Source organism: Sinocyclocheilus grahami, unplaced genomic scaffold (assembly GCF_001515645.1).
Source record: "Sinocyclocheilus grahami isolate Dianchi unplaced genomic scaffold, SAMN03320097.WGS_v1.1 scaffold311.1, whole genome shotgun sequence".
NCBI classification, from domain to species: domain Eukaryota; kingdom Metazoa; phylum Chordata; class Actinopteri; order Cypriniformes; family Cyprinidae; genus Sinocyclocheilus; species Sinocyclocheilus grahami.
In genome coordinates this window covers 1,198,466-1,220,997 of record NW_015505490.1, presented here as the reverse complement: position 1 = coordinate 1,220,997, position 22,532 = coordinate 1,198,466, and the positions used below count along the sequence as shown (strand labels likewise).

The 22,532-nt window shown below is 37.4% G+C and overlaps 1 protein-coding gene across 1 annotated transcript in view; it reads right to left on the bottom strand.

Moving 5' to 3' along the window:
• Positions 1-1,094: 1,094 nt before the first annotated feature.
• grik4 (glutamate receptor, ionotropic, kainate 4) overlaps positions 1,095-22,532 on the bottom strand; it is a 400,465-nt gene continuing 379,027 nt past the window's right edge. Inside the window, exons 12-19 of the mRNA XM_016293946.1 lie at positions 18,090-18,203; positions 10,487-10,596; positions 8,956-9,129; positions 7,556-7,721; positions 6,918-7,143; positions 4,348-4,476; positions 4,150-4,268; positions 1,095-1,809 (exon numbers count right to left, since the gene is read on the bottom strand). Coding sequence (XP_016149432.1) covers positions 1,426-1,809; positions 4,150-4,268; positions 4,348-4,476; positions 6,918-7,143; positions 7,556-7,721; positions 8,956-9,129; positions 10,487-10,596; positions 18,090-18,203 — 1,422 coding nt within the window. The 3' untranslated portion in view covers positions 1,095-1,425. The remainder of the gene's footprint in view (positions 1,810-4,149; positions 4,269-4,347; positions 4,477-6,917; positions 7,144-7,555; positions 7,722-8,955; positions 9,130-10,486; positions 10,597-18,089; positions 18,204-22,532) is intronic.

Below are 22,532 nucleotides of genomic sequence, written 5' to 3'. Positions count from 1 at the left end.
GGTCGCAACACACTGGCTCCACGTCTGCGCCGTAACTGCAGGCTGTCCTGACACAGCACGATGCCCTGCAGCTCTCGTAGCATCTCCTCGCACATGGACAGCTGTGAGGCACAGACACGGAGACAGAGGGAGAGAAAGAGAGAGAAAGAGAGTCCAGGGGGTCTCGCTGACACACTGCTCACAGGGGGTAGCAGGCAGCACAGCCAGAGCATTGATCAAAAATAACACTGGGCTATACAGGTGGCAGTGGCTGTTTATCTGACTGATGCACCGCAGAGAAATCAGAGAAAATGTCCTGAAGCGCTTGGTGATCTTGGTGTGTGTTCATTACATTCTCAACAAGTTCACTTCTTTAAATGTATTCTGTTAGATTTGCATTACAAAAATAAAATAAAAAATGTAAAAAAAAATGTGATAAGTGAGTGGAGCTGCTGTGTTTGGGTCATTATTTGTATGCAGTGCCTTTTGCTTTGAAAAATTGGGCTCAAATTGCTCCCTAAAGGATTTGATGATCGTTTACACAAAATAATCTGATTATCTGAATGCATATACAGTATATTTTTAATCACTTTACGAACAGAGTTGGCACATTTTCCCATGTCCTCTGGTGCTATTTGTCATCTTAATGGAATTCTGTCATACATGGAATATTATCGCACAGTATTATAAAAATAAAGTTTTAATTAAGGACTGTTAAATAAATCATCTTTGCTTTGAATCGTTCATTTCTCTTAATGGTTGTTTAACAGTAGTATTTTTCTTCTGTCCTCAGTAGTGTTTTCCCAACCTTAAGTTCCTATGGTGACATCAAATTTGAAGGGAAATACTATGCATATCCACTCAAACTAAAGCAATTATTCTATTGTTACACAAAATTTCCTCAGTCCCCAGCACTATATCATTGAGAATTTAACCTTTGAATTTATGCCCTGTTTAGTTCCAGTGTGTTAAGATGAGGTCACAAAAAAGGCATGATTGTCTATTGACAGTAGTGTAACATTGTGTGAAGCACAGCTGACACAGAAGTCACTTTCAAACCAAGCAGCTTTCTGTTGGTCAACAGTGTTGGTCAACGTGTAGTTGACACAGTCTGCAGCCATCCACGGTGTGAAAAACCAAATTAAACGGGTGTCGTGAGAAGGAGATAATAGCAATATAGTGGTATCACAACAAAAGAGCAATAATTTAAAAATAAATCAACAGCACATTTAGACAAATATACTGCATAGTACAAAGCCCCTCTGCTGTGTCCCCCGAAAGCAGAGGGCTGTAAGGACAGTGTACAGAAACCAGATGCAGCTCCTGGGCCGAATCGAGCAGCATGGACAGCTTCTCTTTTAGCTCCTTCCCCGGAGCCTACGTTCCCATAATCCCTGGGTCCAGCAAAGCCGTCGTTTAATGTCTATCCGCCACAGATCCGAGAGGTTATTCGTGTTCACTGTTGTTGGTGCGGTTCTCCCACTCTATACTCTCCTCGCTGTGGGTGGGCGATGCTCCTGGAGGGCCGGCCGGGCGCACTCGAATGCCCTGGAAGCGCCGGCACTCCGGGCAGATGCGAATGTGACTGCACCCTCGTGCCACCAGGGTGGCCTCCTGCGCCAGTCTGTGGGAGAGGGGTTCGGGCAGGCCAGTGCCTGTACACAGCTTGCCATTGCTGAGGTTCGTTGCCGCCGCCCGCGCCCGTCGCTCATCCAGGGGCAGAGGCTGCGGTCGCAACACACTGGCTCCACGTCTGCGCCGTAACTGCAGGCTGTCCTGACACAGCACGATGCCCTGCAGCTCTCGTAGCATCTCCTCGCACATGGACAGCTGTGAGGCACAGACACGGAGACAGAGGGAGAGAAAGAGAGAGAAAGAGAGTCCAGGGGGTCTCGCTGACACACTGCTCACAGGGGGTAGCAGGCAGCACAGCCAGAGCATTGATCAAAAATAACACTGGGCTATACAGGTGGCAGTGGCTGTTTATCTGACTGATGCACCGCAGAGAAATCAGAGAAAATGTCCTGAAGCGCTTGGTGATCTTGGTGTGTGTTCATTACATTCTCAACAAGTTCACTTCTTTAAATGTATTCTGTTAGATTTGCATTACAAAAATAAAATAAAAAATGTAAAAAAAAATGTGATAAGTGAGTGGAGCTGCTGTGTTTGGGTCATTATTTGTATGCAGTGCCTTTTGCTTTGAAAAATTGGGCTCAAATTGCTCCCTAAAGGATTTGATGATCGTTTACACAAAATAATCTGATTATCTGAATGCATATACAGTATATTTTTAATCACTTTACGAACAGAGTTGGCACATTTTCCCATGTCCTCTGGTGCTATTTGTCATCTTAATGGAATTCTGTCATACATGGAATATTATCGCACAGTATTATAAAAATAAAGTTTTAATTAAGGACTGTTAAATAAATCATCTTTGCTTTGAATCGTTCATTTATCTTAATGGTTGTTTAACAGTAGTATTTTTCTTCTGTCCTCAGTAGTGTTTTCCCAACCTTAAGTTCCTATGGTGACATCAAATTTGAAGGGAAATACTATGCATATCCACTCAAACTAAAGCACTTATTCTATTGTTACACAAAATTTCCTCAGTCCCCAGCACTATATCATTGAGAATTTAACCTTTGAATTTATGCCCTGTTTAGTTCCAGTGTGTTAAGATGAGGTCACAAAAAAGGCATGATTGTCTATTGACAGTAGTGTAACATTGTGTGAAGCACAGCTGACACAGAAGTCACTTTCAAACCAAGCAGCTTTCTGTTGGTCAACAGTGAATGCGTATGACCAACTTGAACCTGTTGCAAAATCTGCATGATGAAATCTTTCACCCTCATGCAAAATTTCAGATTGCGTGGATTCTTATTGAGATTACTGGATTTTTGACCAGTTGACAAAAAATTGGATTGATCAGATAAAAAAAATAAATACATTTCAGCAGTATATTTGATATAGACCTTAGTCAAGGTAGCACCATATTTAATTTTTGACAATTTCATTTGTGAAATGTATGTGAACTAGGACATTTATACAGTGCGTGCCATTGTAAAGACTGCAAGTCTATCCCTCGCAGCCTCATTTTCATTGAATATGGTGTCTAATCTGACTAAGGTCTAATGTTCAGAAAAAAGCACTGGTTGATCTTCAGCAGCTGAAATCTGGATTTTATAAGTGAATTTAAAATGAATGCTAATGGGATGTGGCAGAAAGTTTCTTTTAGTTATATCTTATATTCTTTACATGTCACACAAAAGTGTAGGTGCTATGTTTTGAGGTTGAAAAGGCACTGCATACAAACAATGACGTGATTCTAGGAGCTGTAATGTGGTCATCTTGGTGTTGAACCAATGTGATATAGTATGCATAAAGATATGTACACCAGTTATACAGAACAGAAAGTTGTTACCTATTGGATGACGAGCCATGCCAGTGCATTTTAAGGTGCTGAGTATACACTTACATGCAGGAATGCACCTCACACACACATAAACAAACATGGACACACTATTAGCATTATCTAATGCTAACACGCAAAGCTACATTTCCCTTAGGCATAATGCAAATATTCAGTCTACTCATCAAAAAATGGATTAAACTGCACTGCACTAGTCATTTTGACTTGATGAATACAAACACAATCACACAAACACTCATATTCCCGACCAGTCTTCAATTAGCATTTAGTCCATTCTCACTTCGCACACACACACACACATACATATACATATAGGTATATTTACCCACAATGGTATATGAATATGGGCAATCACAACTAGTCATGAAGACATTATAAACAAACAGCATGCATTTGCACCCTTAAAAAAAGTCACGTCTTGGGGTTCTACTGAAACATGCTGAAGTGTTTATTTAGTAAGAAAAATCACAGTGTTTCATTTGAAACAATGCAGTCACACAACTATCAATATGCTTGAGGGAGGGAAAAAAAAGACAAAACAGAAGGAACTTCATTCCATTCAAATTTAAAAAGCATAAAATCTAAAAGTGTGTGGCACCTTTAGCGTGTGATGGCCTGTGTAGATCAGTTTGAGGTATATTCTTTGGTGTGCTGATTGTGAGGTGTGGGATGGGGTGTGTGTGTGTGTGGGGGGGGTAGGACAGAAAGCAAAGGCAGGTAAAATAGCCCTCTCTCACCTCTGTTGCTGGCGTATGATGTAGCATCCACACAAACTCCAGCACCGCCATAAAGATGGCCACCAGAAGACCACACACAAGCACCACGAAGATCCCACCGATGTTCTCCATGCCCAGACCTACACAAAAACACACAACATGATAAAAGTTTCGTAAAAGATTCTGTTTGGACCTGCAGTTGAGTGACAGGTGGTTCACCTTTCGCTCTATGATCCTCCTCTTTCGGACACTTGCCACCATCCCACCATTTCCTCTTCAGGATCTCTAAGCGGTTTTCCTCCTGTAGCTTGAGTATGGCCAGGTCAAACTCATCTCTGTAGACTGAGCCTAAAACAAAATATCCATCTTAGAGATGTGAAAAGCCAGAGCTGGATATATATTTTCTGCTGTGCTGACTCCTGCTGCTCTAATGGTGTTCGTTTAGCTTATTGTAAACTAAACCCTGCCATTAATCATGTTGATTAAAACATCTGCTGGACATAGCTTGGTTCAAATCAATTCAGTGCAATTTATATTCAGTCAATGGATTCATTTAACTTCAGTTATCAGATGAAAGCCTGGTGCGCACTGTGCAATTTTGACTAAAATTTTGCCATCTGAGACATAAAAGACTTCTATCATTATGGGACAAGACTGGCAGTCTTGGATAGCTTACTGTAATATTTTCACTGATAGCCAGTTAGTCAATGCATCAGACAAAGTTCTGACAGTGTCGGAAATTTTAGGTCGCAGTTGAGAAGTGTGACCGCTATTGCGTCTAATAAACAACCAATAAGAACAAAGCAACTGATTACGTGTGTGCAAGAGTACTGTATATAACAGTGGTCTATATGGCATGCAGCAAAAAATAAAGAAAACATAAAAATAAATAAAATAAAATTAAAATAATTATTATTTATAATTCAAAATATTTAAACTAATGTTCAAAAGTTCAGGATTTTTTTGATACATTTATAATGTTACAAAATATTTCCTATTCATATTCTTTATATATAAATAATAAAACAATAATTCATTTAAAGGGATAGTTCACCCCAAAATGAAAATTCTCCCGAAAATAACTCATAAACGAAAAAAAATCATAAACACCTAGGATTAAGGTTTGTAACGATTAACCGGTTGAAAATCGATTCAAATACGTGACGATTCAAATCGCGATTCATTTAGGGGTAAGAGTTTATATCAGGGGTGTCCAACCCTGCTCCTGGCGATCGACTGTCCTGCAAAGTTCAGCTCCAACCCTAATCAAACACACCTGAAGCAATTAATTAAGGTCTTCAGGATCACTTAAAAATTAAAGGCATGTGTCTTTGATTAGAGTTGGAGCTAAACTTTGCAGGACAGTCGATCGCCAGGAGCAGGGTTGGACACCCCTGGTTTATATGAATGCATGTCTGAGGGGAACTTACTTTCGTTAGAATAGTTTAGATGGTATTTTTTCTTTTCATCTTGCCTCTGTATAATGCATATTAAAGTTCATAAGTGCAGCGCTGCTTTGTTTACAGCGGAAACCAGGAAACGCTTTAAGCGCCACCTGCTGGCAGAGAGTGCATCTGCATCTCATTCAGCTCTGCTGTTTCTGTTTCATGCAGATATTTTTTATGTATAGTTTCACAAAACTGAAGTCAAACCATTCTGTTTTTGCTTCAAATTTCGAAATTATACAATCAAATTTAGATTTAAAAACTGCTCATGTTGCATGTATGCAGCATCTTTGTTTGGATTAAGATTAAAATGCAGTGGTTGCCTCTAATTTTAAAAGGAAAGATCACAGACAAAGACTTATTTTGTTTGTATGAAGATATTTTATTTGTGTTACTTATTTATTTGATTTGGGGCTTGTTTTAAAATTTCAATTTAGTTCAATTTTAGTTAGTATTTACATTTACATTATATTTCAATTTAGTCATTTAGCAGACACTTTTATCCAAAACGACTTACAAAGGAGGACAATAAAAGCAATCAAAACCAACAAAAGAGTAATTATATGCTATAAGTGCTATATTAGTATATTATTATAGTGTTATATTTCAATTTCACAAAGAAACGTGCATTTTGTCCAAGCAATAATAAAAGGACACATTTAATTTATAATTTGTCTTAAATCTAATTTTGTAAAAAAATAATAATCGTGAATCGAATTGAATCGTGAAATCAAAATCGTGAATCGAATCAAATCATTACATCCCTACCTAGGATGGCTTGAGGGTGAGTAAATCATGGGAGAATTTAAATTTTTGGGCGAACTATCTCTTTAAATATTATAAAAGTCATTTAGCATTTCCTTTATATTATGATTATACTACATTAGGTTTACTTTGAAAAAAGAAGTTAAATTCCCTTTTTTTGCCTACACACACTTTAGACATTTTCTTTTCTTTCAGGTAAAACATATATTTGTGCAAGGGTTTGCTTGAATGTGTGTACCATTAAGCATGTTAATGAGTATGTCAGATTGTGACACGATTGATCTACCAGTCAACACTGTCAATCCTGACCAAAGTTGTTTATCATTCAGTAGCATAAATGGCAGTTGACGTTGCACAGTCTGCCTTGGCTTCAACTCACGATCTCACTGAGATCATATCATACAATCCGACTAGAAACCACCATAAAAAAAAAAATGTTTTCCATAGTGTGCGAGATTCCCTGCTACAGTTCTATGCGGATCTTTTTGCACTCTGGTTGCATTTTAATCAATAAAAGTCCTGCTAACTCCACATAAACCTCTATTCATTGTTCTCTCTCGAACAGGAACTCTTTCTCACCGAGAGGCATGCCAATGCCATAGCCCTTGGTGTCCAGCAGGCCTCCGATCTGGGTGAGGTTGCAGTTGCGCTGGCGGTAGTACTCGTTCATGGTGCTCTCCAGCAAGTAGGCGTAATTAGAGTTGAGCACTCGGGCGATGCCCTCCTCTGTACTCTTCACGAACACGTTGGGCTGCTTGGAGTACATGAAGTTCCACATGCGCTGGTACGTCTGGTAGCGAGAGTTCTAACCGGAAAACAGGAGATATTAGGATCATTACGTTTGCTCCTCAACTTTCGCCTGGTGTCCTGACAGCCAATCACTAGAGCTGTGAGGAGGCGAGGCTGATTGTGTTAACCAAGGACTTGGTGGTTGATAAGCTGACAGTTTGACATGTTGATGTGACAACTGAATATGTGAAACAGTCTGTGCTCGCTGAGGGGCGGGTCAAGAAACGTCCCTTCGACACATCAAAGAGTTTGAATTAGTCTGGGCGGCCCTCTGGAGAGGGCAAGATATCGAAGGGCATTGATATTAAGACAGCAAACAGATAAATCCCAAAGTAGGGAAGAGTGCTAGTGACATGGTCAATAAACCTGCCGACAGACCATTGATTTGTGGGTGGAGTTCCCTTCCATTTTGTCCTTGGAGATCTCACCTGGAAGAAGGTCATGGTGGACCCGCCATGCATGGTGCCGTATTCGATGGCTGTTTGGTCAGCCAAATCATCCACGGACTCAATGGGCACCTCCATCCTCTGCACAGTGAGAAAGGCCGCCAAGTTGGCTGTGTATGAAGAGATGATGATTAAGGTGAAGGCCCACCTGGAATGACAAACCAGTTTTAGACGCGAGGAACACAAACCTCTGACCTAACATCAAAAGAGCTCGGCACTGCTGTGAGCTCTGCATCCGAATGAGAAGTTAAAAGGCTCCTCTGAATACTGTACGCCCTTTCAGAATACTCAAAAATAGCTTGCTTTTATTCTCCACTGACCTCGGTGTGCTGCAGTCTGCGAGGCCTCGAAAAATGACAGTACAATAACGCAGCAGAAAAACAGAGGCCAAATGAGAGTAGCACTTTTATCTGCTGTATCCAGCAACTGACAATGAGTTCAGGGTGTAGCAGAATGTGATACTCTGCTGAAAAGGACATCTTCGACTGCCTGGGTAATGCTGGTTTGGGTGCTGGTCGAGCTGGTAAACCAGCTTAGGCAGGCAAAATCCAACAGGTTTTCAGAGAGGTCTTGTTGGTTAAGCTAGTTGACCCTAAAATTAAAGACCTATATCCAAATCGAATGCATAAAGAAGGGAAAGTGATCGGTATTGGAGTAAATATTTTTTCAAAGAATTTTATTATATACAAATAAATATTTCAATAATTTGTTCACTTCAAATATTCAATAAGCATTCTTGTAGATAAAACAAAAAAGCTTGGTTTATACCTTGATTGTAATGTAATGCCACTTTGGATAAATAATTTGCCAAATGCATATGTATAACTAATAATAATTTATGTATAACTTAATTTCCTGGCAATTTTTGCTGACTTTTTTGGTATGATCTTATTTCACAACAAACGTTTTCAAAGGCTTTTGGGCAGATTTTACATGGATGCCTTTTAAATGAGACAAGAACCATTCAGAAAGTTTAGACATATTCATTATGGTCAAAATCCTGTATTAATATATTGACCATTTTTACAAATATAATATAGTCTTTTTGCAACACAAAATATGAAATTGACAATCACAAACGAAAATGTTCTAGTAATCCAAAGAATGTCAGGGATTAAATATTATTATTGACATAAAACTTGCATACCACATACCATGATTCTATACATGACCTTTTTTATGAAGACAAGACCTATGACCAACAAATATGTAAATTTCTGAGGCTTACATACAAAATTTATAAGAAAATATCAATAAATTCCCTGACAATCTGTACATTCCTTATAAATCGCATCCTGGAGACCATCATCCAAACACATATGCTGGTGACCATCAATGCAGGTCCTTTTACAATGGAGACAATATTTAACGTGCACTCTTACCATACTCCACTGACGCAGCGTGTAGACAGGGCTCTCGGGGCGATGGTGGAGCCTTGCTGCATGAAACCGCCCACAGGAAACCAGAAACTGTTGCCCAGAGAATACTGGTTAATGAGCAGGCTACAACGCTCTTTCAGGCAGGGGTGAGGGTTGTACCATTCATAAGGTGTTAGCCTGTGTGCCAAGAGGAGCGAGAAAAAAAGAAAGGATAAAAAGTAGTAAACATAAATGAGCCAGGAACAATTTTAACAGTTGGCAAAGCATGAAGTCACCAGTGCTCCATGTTGGCCACGTAACCTGGTTTTTGTTCCCTGAAGGGGCTGTGCAAGCTTTAGCCGTGACTGACAGGACACTAATAAAAATGCACTGCACTGCAGGACGCTGCTGAGTTACTCTTCAAAGTGTGCGACAACCCCACATTACTGTTGAAATGCTGAACACAAGCAATGCAGAAAAGAAAACACTGGTAACAAATGTTTCAATAACAAATGTGTAAAAATATACACATTACAGAGAGGCAAACAAAGAAAAACACATGCATACACAAAAGCTCCAACTATGAATTTATATGAAATGTCTTGGCAGGTAATGTTCAGTGAATAAAAACACACAACACATTGTCCTGCAGAATGCTGGAAAATCAGCAGGCCACTGTGAAAGAGTATAAAACATGACATTTCTTTTTTGATCCAATGCAAAGCTGGAATAAAAATTGAGTTTAAAATGAAATGTCTACAGATACAGCCATGCTGGTCCTAGAACATTCATACAGGGATTCAGTGTTAGGTTTAAGGTCCAGACTGTTTCTCAGGACCAACAAAGGATGTTGATCCTGCAACAGCAACACTCCTATGAACTAACAGTCCTCACCACTAAACCTTCCCTTTAAAATCAGAGCACAAAGATTAGTTCATACAGTAGGAATGTTCCAGAATTCCTATCAACTAATCTTTGCCCGCCGGCTTTAGTAGGTTTTGTTTAGAGATACTGTACAATGTCTAGTTTAGTGTTAAAGCAACAGTTCAATCAATCAATCAATCAATCAAGCAATCAAATTTTGTTTTAATTTACACACCGTTTGAAATCTATGACTTTCTTTCTTTCATTAAACACTAAAGGAGGAGTTTAGCTGAATGTCCAAGCTACTCGTTTCCATACAAAGAAAGCGAATGGTGACCAGAGCAGCAAAGTAAGATTTTTTTGTGAATTACAAATTAAAAAAATAAAAAATGTCTGTTTTTAGAAACAAAGCTACTGCATGACTTCAGAAGACCTAGAATATAATGCAAGATTCAAGATATACAACTCTTATTTTGCTTTTATGGACCTTTTTATCCATTTTGGAGCTTTCCACTTTCATTGTATGGAAGACAATGGAGTCAATGTCCTTTAAAATGTTGCTTCAAAACGTCACACAGGTTTGGAGTGACAAGAAGATAAGTAAATTATGAGAGACTTTCTTCCATTTTTAGCTGCACTACCCCTTTAATGATAAGATCCAGCAGGTGTCAGTATGGAGCTGAATATTTACCTCGCCACCAAAAAGAGCACGCAGCTGACTGCCAGGTATGCCAGCAACATGAAAAGCCAAACCCCAGGAGAGAATGGATCCATAAAGGAGAAATACCCCGGTCTTCTTCCCTATAAAAACACACAGGCAACATCAAGACAATGAAACCTATATCATTCAATTCCAGCAAGTAAATATTCAGGTTAAAGACATTTTAAAGGCTTTTACGGTTGATTGGCTTGATCCAAACAAAGTGCTTGATTTTCTGTCTCCTAAGCATTTTGGCACACTCTGAAAATCCAATAACCGCTGGAACAGAACTCAGGAGCCGATTCTGTACACAATAGTCAAATCCAATTATCTCTCCTGGAGGTACTTTGACAATCAGTGGTCAGCAGCAACTTAACAGTCTCTTATCAGCGAGAAACTAAGTGTAAAAGCACCATGGCTAATCTATCTACATGCCACAGGTGTCTTACAGATGGCAGATCTAAATAGTCCCAGCGATGGATACACGTGCAAACAAATCATTTGGGCTGTTTTTTTATCCCCGAGACTACAAAAAACAGGTTTACTGTAGTGCAGAAATGAGTAATTATTCCACTACCTATCCCGCACCAGGCTGGAAATTCATTAATGTGTCTGCAATCATCTTCATATTAGTGTAATTGAATGGCATTGCTGTTGAGCTGGACACTAAAAGCTGTAATTGTAGCAATAAATAGAAGCAAGCCTGTCTACGGTAGATACACAAGAAACTGATGGGCTCTCAATGGAAAAAAAAAGCTGGTTCAGGTGTGGCTTTATTCTAAGGCAGGTTGCTTTACACTTTCTTAGGGAAGCTACCGTCAAGGGATGAGAAAATTGGGCCAGACTGTATGTATTGTGAGATTTGAGGAGATAACTGTTTTGTGACTTACAGCGAGAGGGACTTGCGGATGGAGTTCACAGGGGGGTACGTTAACTGTGGTGTTGGGTTTCTGAAAGCTGCTTCCAACTGAAACAACGTGCCTTGTTTACAGCCTCTTTCTAAATTAAATTTTAAGGTTTAAACAAAAGAACAGTCAACACTGTGCAACTGCCCAACCTGCTGGAAAACAAGTGAGAAAATGCACTACTAGTGCACGACACAGGTTATACACTCGGTTTAACAGCCTTTTGAACATGTAACACCCTCAAGAGCGAATCTTCCCTTGATCATTTAACAAATGAGCACAGATAGATCCTCCCACAGTTTGACTGAACAGCAGTGCAGTAGGGCATTTCTTGCTCAACTCTAGCAGGTCCCCATAGGCTCTAATGTGTCTCTGTGGTGTTATGTAATTTCTCGTTTCTGGCTTAGTGGATTTGAGGTAAGAAGTAGTTTCTCCCAGTGATATACTTAAAATTTAGTCTTTGAGAAGTGCTGCTGCTTCGGCTGTCAAAATAAAATGTGCTAGCAGAAGCAGCTGCGGAAGCCTGCAGTCATACCAGACTCTCACACCAGGGTTCCCTGTGTCTAGTTAACCAGGTCCTCATTAACATTTGCACTACACAACATATTCAATTACAGAGGAAACTGCAGAGCTGTCAGTACATGCGTGGTCTTACCATGTTTATCCTAAAAAAAAAAACGTATTGTACTTATTACGGCTTCAGTGTTTCTTGTAACATTGTTCAGCGCACTTATATTCAGAGAGTTATTTATGGGAAGAGTTGTTGCTAAGCTGTCAGTTTATCAAAACAATTAATCATGCCTTTTGGCGTTAAAATTATTGATCTCGAGTTTGAATTTGCTGATTTTTTTCTCTTTTCCAAAATGTAGGGCATTCACTTCCTGATTAATGAATAAAACCACTGCTGGCTTTCTCATTAGTGGCACGTTTCACTCATCGGTGATGTTTCATTCTTGTTAAGCTTTAATGATAATTACATTTCACCATTCAATGACTGCAAATTGATTTTACTTTTCGTTTAACATCTCATACGGGAAACAATGTAAAACAAAACACTATTTAAGAAAACACTATTTAAGATTCTGAACTTCAAGATAAAATTAAGTTTGAGGTCAGTAATTACTTTTATTACTTTTATTCAGCAAAGATGCATTGTATTAATCAAACTTGACAGTAAAGATTGTAACACACATTTATATTATAAATAAATGCATAAGTGTTTTTAACATTTATAATAATAATAAAAAAATTTAGCACCAAATCAGCATATTAGAATGATTCCTTAACGATCATGTGACACTGAAGACTGGAGTAATGACTGCTGGAAATTCAGCTTTGCCATCACAGTAATAAAATGAAAAGAATAAATTACATTTTAAAATATATTCAAATAGAAAATTTAAATTGCCTACACATTTAACAATATTACAGCTTTTACTGTCATTTTATATAATACATTTATATATATTGGTAAGCATAAGAGAACTTCTTTGCAAAACATAAAAAAATCTTACAGATCCCAAACTTTTGAACACTATAGTGTATATTAATCAATTTCTAGACTTTAACCATGTTATGCCAAGATGTTACTGCTTCCACTGAAGCACAAAATGCTCAATCATTTTCAAATCAGTCATTTTCATGATCATCAGTCCATGTCAGCTCAAGTACATGGTGTCATTAAAGCCAATACCACATACTAAGCAAAATAAATCTAAAAAACAACGACACAAAAAATAGTATGGAAGCTTATTTCTGCCTCAAAATAAAAATAAAACAGGTCACTGAGATCAAGTTTTAAACAATAACACTATAGTGTATATTAATCAATTTCTAGACTTTAACCATGTTATGCCAAGATGTTACTGCTTCCACTGAAGCACAAAATGCTCAATCATTTTCAAATCAGTCATTTTCATGATCATCAGTCCATGTCAGCTCAAGTACATGGTGTCATTAAAGCCAATACCACATACTAAGCAAAATAAATCTACAAAACAACGACACAAAAATAGTATGGAAGCTTATTTCTGCCTCAAAATAAAAATAAAACAGGTCACTGAGATCAAGTTTTAAACAAATGTGAGACATATAAAGCCAAATTGTGAGATATAACATCACAACTGTGAAATATAAAGTCAAATTTTGAAAAATAAAGTCACACTGTCAGATGGTAAGTTGCAACTGTGAGATATAATTTGCAACTGATATAAAGTCACATTATAAAATATGAGGTTACAATTACAAGAAATAAAATGGCAAATTGTGAGATAAAAAATATATTTTTTACTCTAAGACTGAAACGAGTTTCCATAAAATGCATTTAATAAAAATACATAAAGGGTTATGCATGGGGTCTTTCTCTTCTCTCCCACACACTCAAATGTGTTTGTTGATTCACTAGCCATAAACCCTTTTCTAGTCTCCTCTGTGATTTGCAGTTCAGACTGATCTGTAGTGAAGCCTCTGCTACAGACCTCCCTATGAAACAGTGATATACTGTCAGGGCATGTTTACCAGCCACTGTCAGATCGACTAGGGCTGAAAAGATTTGAAAACTTAATGCTCCATTGAATTCCACTGAAAGACGCTCTACATGGTAACATTTACAATATTTCTTCTTCTGTCACTATAAATATCCAGATTAAAAAATTGTCCTTCTGTAGACTCATTTTAAGTGGAACTACGCCACCATGACAGATTGTAAACACACAGAGGTGAGGTGCATTATTTCAAATCTGAAGTACGGCATGAAACAGAGCGCACTGCTGTGAGACAAACACTCAGTCATGAGTCAAGAGGGCTCAGTGCCGTAGAGGCACAGAGTTCCCTTTTACAACCCCTCACAACTTGAAAGTGTGTGGCCAGTGGGAACATGGTCTTGTCACAGCTGGAATGCTTCAGGGGAAAAAACCCCTGACTTCATGTTCTGAGGAGCAGCTGCTCTTTTTCTTTCTCCGTACACTCCACAATCTCTCTTAATGCACACAAACTCTCACTAATCCTTTGGGGCTGTACATGATCTTGCCAATGCTACCTGTACGATCTAATTAACTTGTGGCACTAATTAGTTATTTCATCCTCAACCACACCTATAGTTGTGTGCCGCACAAGACATAGAGAGACTTATTTTTATGCTTTCTTGTGTTTATTCGAACTCTCCAGACTGCACTTATATATACATACACAAACCAAATGGCACGTTCTATACGTTCAGGTCTACCAGTGCGTCCAATTACACGCTGCAATGGAGATACCACTGTACTCGCAAACGTAATTAAAACAGGGCCGAAGGCCACATTTTATTCCATTTGCCATTGTTATTGATCAAGCGAAGGATTTCATTTAAAGTTTGAAATAAGCTATGGGGGTCCTTGTCGAAATCAAAGCTTGCTGGATCAATAGTAAGTGGATTAAACCTAAACAAGTGCACGCACAAGAATCCAAATATCCAGATCATCATGGCTGTGGGGTATAGATGAGTGAGAAGAGATTATTCTGAGCAGGAGCAACGGAACTGAAGGCCGACCCCCATCTTTAGCCAACTCAACCAAACTTAGCCAGCTTATATCATATATATCTAATTTATGATGATTTGCTATTGTTTAGCACCTGAATTTAACAAAAAATATGTTTTTATATACATACAGAGTGACACACATGAATGAAAGCATATATATTTGCTAATTAATTTGTTAATTATATCTTTTAACATAAATAAACAAATAAAAAAATAATGCATGCAATGCAAATGTATATAAAATGTCACTTCTTATTAATTTTCAATTAATATTAGAAACACACACACATTCTAATTGTAGAAAATAAATAATACATATATTTGATTTGTAAAATAGAAACAATTATATTTATTCTGGATCAGAGAAGAGCAGAAAGGGCCATGGAGAGACAGACAGACAGAGAGAGAGAGCTCAAGGTCTTCAAACCTGAGAACAGCTCTACACAGTACAACAGCCTTTTATCCTCTTTACCTGTGTGAACTCGTTGAACACTCCTCTTATGTCCTCTGTCACTGCTCTCTCTGCCTGACAGTCTCTGAGTCACTCGCTCTGCCTGCCTCTGTGCCTTTCTCAATCAACTTTCTTTTATTTTTCTTACTTTCTAAGCCACTTCTCTCTCTCTAAGGTTGTTGTAGCCTAGCGTCTAAAGGTGAAGTGTGTAATTTCAGCAGTGTTTTGAAAGCCCCACAGTGTTTACCAATTTCAGGGAAAATCTAACTATGAATGAATTATTTATTGCTGGAAAAGAAAGCATTTTAACACTGAAAATAATTCACACTTCACCAAGATCTGAGATTACTGTGAGACACAATGTAATTTACCCCAACAGGAGATCAACATCCTTTGTTGGTTCTGGAACAACTTTCCTATTTAGCATCTATTGCCTACAGCCAGTAGTATTGAAATGGTTCATGGAAAAAAAAATCTGAATTATTTGATTCGTCTCCTGAAGCTTGATACACAAGTTTGAACTGCAGTTCATCTTGTCTAAAAACGACCTTGTTACATCTGAAAATTTAATCAAGTGCTAAAAAAGTTATTATTATGAAGACCCTGCATGCTAAGTGACATTAGCATGAAAAAAAGCTCTGAGAATATTATATTAATTCTGAGATTTGCTAATGGTTATATTTAACCATTTTGTGTTATTACAGTGTTATTACAGTTTTTCTCGATTGCTTAAACACATTTCTTGAAACTATGCCTTGTATTCTCAAAACAGTACATAATGAACACATGTGTATACATTTGCACATTTTTTATTCCTTAATGTACTGTACAGTACAATACACCAAACAACAACAACAAATATTCTGCCCCAGCATCACATCTTTGTTCTGGTTCAGGCCAGAGAATCTCGTCAACATCACAGGCTATACTGGCCCTAGCTAGGCAGGGGAGGGGGGAATCCTCTTGCATGCCTGATCCACCCCTGGCATCAGCTGAAATGTCTAGTCAGGCTTCTTCCATTCCATTTTCTCTGTGTCCTACAAAAATAGAAGTACTGATTACTGTAACTGTAACATCCTTTTTACAAAATGGAAGCAGACAGAAACTCTATCTGTATGTAAGGCAATTTGATGCATGTGTTGTAACAGAGTACAGCACTCAAAAGTTACAGTAGAGTACACTGAGGTACACCTACCTGTTTTCCTCCCTGAAGGTTCTTATGATCGAGACGACGGTGAAGCAACTTAAGTTTGGCTGAACTCATTGCCCAGCCTCCCTCATAGTCATACCATGGACAAGGACATGGTCAACTAGAGGCACAGATAAATGGCGTTATGGTTTTGAAATTTTAGTTCAAAAGCCTGGTGATAGTGTTTAAGCAATCGAGAAAGCCTGTAAATTATTATTAATATTATTAATATTGTAAAATGTAATCTGAAGGTAAAAATAATGGAAAGCATGCACAAATAAATATCCAATATCGACTGGACTGCTACTGAAAATAGTAAAAAAAAAAAAAATGTTTATAGTTTAGGGAAATGGGTGTGCGTTTTGATAAATGGCGTTATGGTTTTGAAATTTTAGTTCAAAAGCCTGGTGATAGTGTTTAAGCAATCGAGAAAACCTGTAAATTATTATTAATATTATTAATATTTTCAAATAATAACATTAAGTGAGTTTTAGATTATGGAAAATGTAATCTGAAGGTAAAAATAATGGAAAGCATGCACAAATAAATATCCAATATCGACTGGACTGCTACTGAAAATAGTAAAAAAAAAAAAAATATGATAAAGGTGTAACAAGGTCATAACTATGTTTTGAACACTGGGGGTTGGGGGGGGGGGCTTTTTCTTTTTCTATTTTCTTACATTTTTAGATTTAAGGGAATAAAGAAAAAGAAGGAAGAACAGTAAAAGAACAAGACTTTTTATAATCAATTTGAACAATTTTGAACTAAAGTTTGTAATTTAAAATATGAATAAGTGTAAATGTGTGCATTATTTTTTAAAACACAAAACAACAAAAAACAGTGTCCCATTCAGTTATGAATTACGTCCAATATAATCCAACATGTTCAATTCAAAACAGCAAAATTTTTCAAAAAAGTCCAATAATTTGCATCACAGGATATTGGTTGTTTAACAGTTGTCAGATATTAAATATTTAGCTACTTACATCTTACCTCACACTTAACATCTTCACTGGTGTTTGTGTAAGTGAGTGTGTGTGTTTGTGTAAATGCCCTACCGGGACACCACATTAATGTTTGCACACGCTGCACCGAGTGGCTTCATCTGGCATTTAACCAACAGAGAGATCAGCATGTCACCTTGGGTTTGGGGAGGGGCTTTGATTAATGGCGGCCTTTAAATCACAGGCCTTTAAAAATAAAAGAGCTATTGGATTTTCAGTGTTGCTGTGTGCAAGAGCTTGGGATGTTATTGGTGTGAATTAGATACAAGTCACAATAAGGATAATTTGAAATTGGGAAGGAAAGCACAACATTTATCAGCTTTTCACACCACAGCACACCATCTGCTAGAGCAAGGTGATGCTCAGATCTCTCTGCCCCAAAGTATTTCTCTATTTATTTCCCACGCACTCTCTCTCCGGCCATTAGAGGCTGCCGATTGTTGAGAGTTGTTGATCTTTAATGCTGCGAGGTCGGGAATGGTTCGGGAGTCACGAGCTGCAGCGGATGGAGGAGGAACTTACTATGTGCACTCGGTACATGATGCTGATCCCCAGAGTCATGAAGGGTTTGGAGAAATCAATGACCTTCTCCCTCTCAGCCGTGATGGTCAGGGCGGCCACAGCCAGGTCAGCCTTCTGAAACACATGCACAATAACAGCAGCCATTAGTGCGGGTCTGGATAAAAAGGTGCAAAAAAATGGAGCCAGACTAAGGTGGTATATACATGGTTTCTTGCTGGTTCAAGAAAGGGGGCAACTGGCTCCTCAGATATTTAGGCTAAGTGAATTTATACTTAATTATCAACAGTGTTGTTATTGTTAACTAAAAGTAAAACAAATAGTTTTTGTGAATTAAAATAAAGCTTAAATAAAATAAAGTATAAGTATTAGATGAAAAACCTAAACTTAAAAAGTTAAATGTTGAAGTATTAAAATTACAAAAAATAAGGCTAAAAAAGACAAAATGACTAAAACTAAAAGAAAAATAGAAAATATTAAAACAATTGCTAATTCAAAATATTAATAAATATTATAATATTATATAAATTACACAAAACAATGCTGATTGTCAAAAGGAATTGTAAAATTCAAAATGTATTTAAATAAAGGATTACAATTAAATTTAAATATTAGATGAAAACCTTAAAAGTTCAAATAAAAATAAATTTTTTATCTAAAATAAAAAAAATCTAAAAGTAAGAAAAAACAAAAATAATAATGATGAAAACACATAATAAAATGAAGTCAAATAAAAACTAAAATAAAAAAAGTTTTATAATTATAATATAAATATTACAACACAGATAAATTAAATTGTCATCATCTACCTAGCCTTGTCACCAATGAAATAGGTAAAAAGTGTTTGTTTCTTTTCTCTCCAAAAGCACAAATTTCCACTGGACCCCCCTCAAAATCATGACACCCCTGTAGTCCATCTTAGTTAAGCTGATTTGAGCATGTAGACCATCTGAAACCAGCAACAATCCAGCTTAACCACCTTAAGCTGCCATGCTGTCATTTTACACCTGGAAACAACTGCTTCCAGTCCAAATACCTGTATTTTGGTGAATACCGAAGGGCAAAGCTGAGTTGTTGTATGTGTGTGTGTGATGGAACATGAACACAGAAACTGTCATGACAAATCACTTGACACAGCATCCAGTGCTGCCGGGCATGATGCTGCGGCTGGATCCCACTAATCAAACAACACCGAAAAGCGCATCTGCAATGGATTTTAGCAGCATGTAGACCATCTGAAACCAGCAACAATCCAGCTTAACCACCTTAAGCTGCCATGCTGTCATTTTACACCTGGAAACAACTGCTTCCAGTCCAAATACCTGTATTTTGGTGAATACTGAAGGGCAAAGCTGAGTTGTTGTGTGTGTGTGTGTGTGATGGAACATGAACACAGAAACTGTCATTACAAATCACTTGACACAGCATCCAGTGCTGCCGGGCATGATGCTGCGGCTGGATCCCACTAATCAAACAACACCGAAAAGCGCATCTGCAATGGATTTTACGGTCCTGCGGGACACACTCTTTCCCTCCACTGCTCTTTGTCCTCTCCAGGAGGAATGATGGGATATTGGAGCTGTGCTGTAAATGAGAGAGAATCTCCGGACAGCAGACACCAGTTACAATGTGATGTTTTATCCTCTAACCTGAACCCTTGAAAGTGACAGGAGAGGCTTGTTAACTCTGAGAGCCGAATTAGGAAGTTTAGGCACATTTCAAGATAAGAGAAGTATCATTAAGATACCATTATAGTATATTTTGATAAGTTATAAGTTTATTTTCATATTTTGTTTTTTTATTTTTAAACTGCTTTGTCAAGCCAACATAAAGTTTGTCTTGACAAAACGTTCCTAGTTTTAATTAAATTTTTTAGAAATTTTGGTGTGCATTTTTGTTATTCTGTTTTTTTCCCCGGTCTATATAGTTTTTATTAATTTTTATCTTGGTTTTAGTTATTGTAAGCCAAAATAATATACTTTATTATATTTTATTTAAAAAATCTTGAAATATTTTAGTAAAGTTTATTTTAATTCAAGTAACGATGTTTTTTAATAGTTTTAGTTTTAGTTAGCTAATAACCCTGCAACAGTCTGCTTCACCTGATTATAAAGCCAGTTATGTCGTTATCTTGCCATGTACAGTACTTCACCTTATCAAAAGAGACTGTGGCGCAGGAAGATGAACTCTCGCACGTTCCCTGAAGATTCCTTCCACAATAACAGCTTGCAGATGCACTAATCTTCAAGTGCTCTCCATAGTTCAACTGTGGCCCACAGCTCTTCTTCAACTCATGCACACTTCACTTCACACAACAAAACATCACGCTGACACACAAACAAGGAAATTACGTGGTCCCTGCTGAACAGAAATCCCTCAAACAGATGTCCTCCATAACAGAAACAAGGACAATAACTGCAGCTCAAATATTTGACATCTCGTTATGTATTAATATTGATGACTGGTCTGCACAGAGAGGAAAATTATGAGACAGAGACTCTAAATAATAAATAATGCAGTATGATATTCTTCCTGCGCTCCATCCCCTTCAGCTTTGACTCAATCAAAAAGTGATGCCCCCAAAAATGAGAGAAGTTAACTCTATCTCTACTGAATAATACATTGATGTAAGTTCCCAGTGTGGCATTTCAAATTCCCTCTGAGGCTTATTCTTCATCTGCCGCTAGAGAAAACCCTGACAGCTCGGCTGCTTCGCTACCTTTGTGTACTATTGCACTGCCTTTAGTTTTACAAGAGTTTATAGAACATTAGAAAGCATGACCAAGACCCCGTTTGGGATCAGGAGTCCATATTTCAGCTGCTTTTGTGCAAATTCCCATCCACCAGCAAAATGTATTATATTATTATTAAACATGATAAATTCTAATATTAATAGAAGAAAGATATTGGTATTGTATTTGCTACCTCATTTATCAACACATAACCATCAAAATACATCAATTAAACATCATTTTAAACTTTGATTTGACCATTAATATCTTAAGATTAATTTTTCTTGAGCTATAGATTGCATTCAGCATGTAAACAGATATGCTAGCCAAAAACAAAACAAAAAACAAAACAAAACAAAAACAAATTAATTGATCATTAATTATTTTTAATGTTAAAAAGTCACTCGTATACAGTACCAACTGTTAATATACTTTAATAATAAGGGAAATAAAATGTTATATTACAAATGAGAAAAACACAAAAACTGAACAAATAAATAAATAATCTGTTGCACTGCATCATAGTGAAACACAGTGAATGGTTTATAAATCTGTTGTCAACAAAAAAAAAGAAGCATTTCAAGCATTCCTGTGGTTTTCAGCCAAAATAAAAACATAAATATTGTATAGTAATTGTACTATTGTTATATAAAATAATGACAATAATGATAATAATAATTCTTGTTTTTTTGCCTGTTTTTTAATGAAATTATGCACATACAGTTTATGGCCAGTAAAAAAAATATAGCTGGTAAATTTTCTCAAGTCACCATCCATTAGCAGACGTGGCAAAATGTTAGCTTGTACTTCTTTCAATGTTTGTTACATTCAAACACAACTGTGAAAATATCTGTAGTCTTTGTTCATATGCAAATCTACACCCATGTTTTTATGCAATAAATAACAGGATAAAGGTCCCTCATGGGATCCAAGACGCATAGAGAGGCTGTCAGGACGCCTCCTTCAGTTGCCCCTCATTACCCTCTACTGTCTACAGACACTATAGCGCGTGGGATGCAATTAGAGTCATTGGCTACTCTCAAGGTCAGCTGTATAGAGCATACTTTGAGGGAACAAATTGAGACAATAATAAGATTAGGCACTTCTTTCTTTATTTCACTAATGGCTTTGCCCTCCATTAGCTTGTGGAATTAAGACAGATAACTTCTCAAAGCCTCTCTGTTGTTGTTTGCGAGAACATAGGCTGTGGAGAAATGTTCTGGTTTATGATACTTTCCTTTGGAAATATATGAATATCGCCTGCCGTGGCCTTTTTGCTAATTTTCGAAAATTTACTTAGCTCCCTGCGGTGTCTGCCAAAAAATGGACGAATAAATCAGCAGCACGCCATATTGCTGCAACTGATTTTAAATAAATAACATGTTGGGAACTAAACAGAATTTGAGGCATGCAAGATTTCCATCTCATTAACAGGATGTTAGTGGCTGTCAGAATGGGACTAATACACTTCACGCTTCACCGTGGTTCTTTTTAAACACATCTGTGTGTGTCTGTTATGGGATCAGATGGGCTAATTGAAATTCATTAGGACAAGAAACCTGTAACTGGGTTGGAGGCATAAACATGAATATTGTTGATTAATCTGCATTACCTGTGTGGAAGCAAGTAAAACAACTTTTAGACTAGCTTTAAGGCTTCCTTCCTTTAATGAATTATTGAAATGAGCATTTGAGAATGAATAATTCTAGGCTAA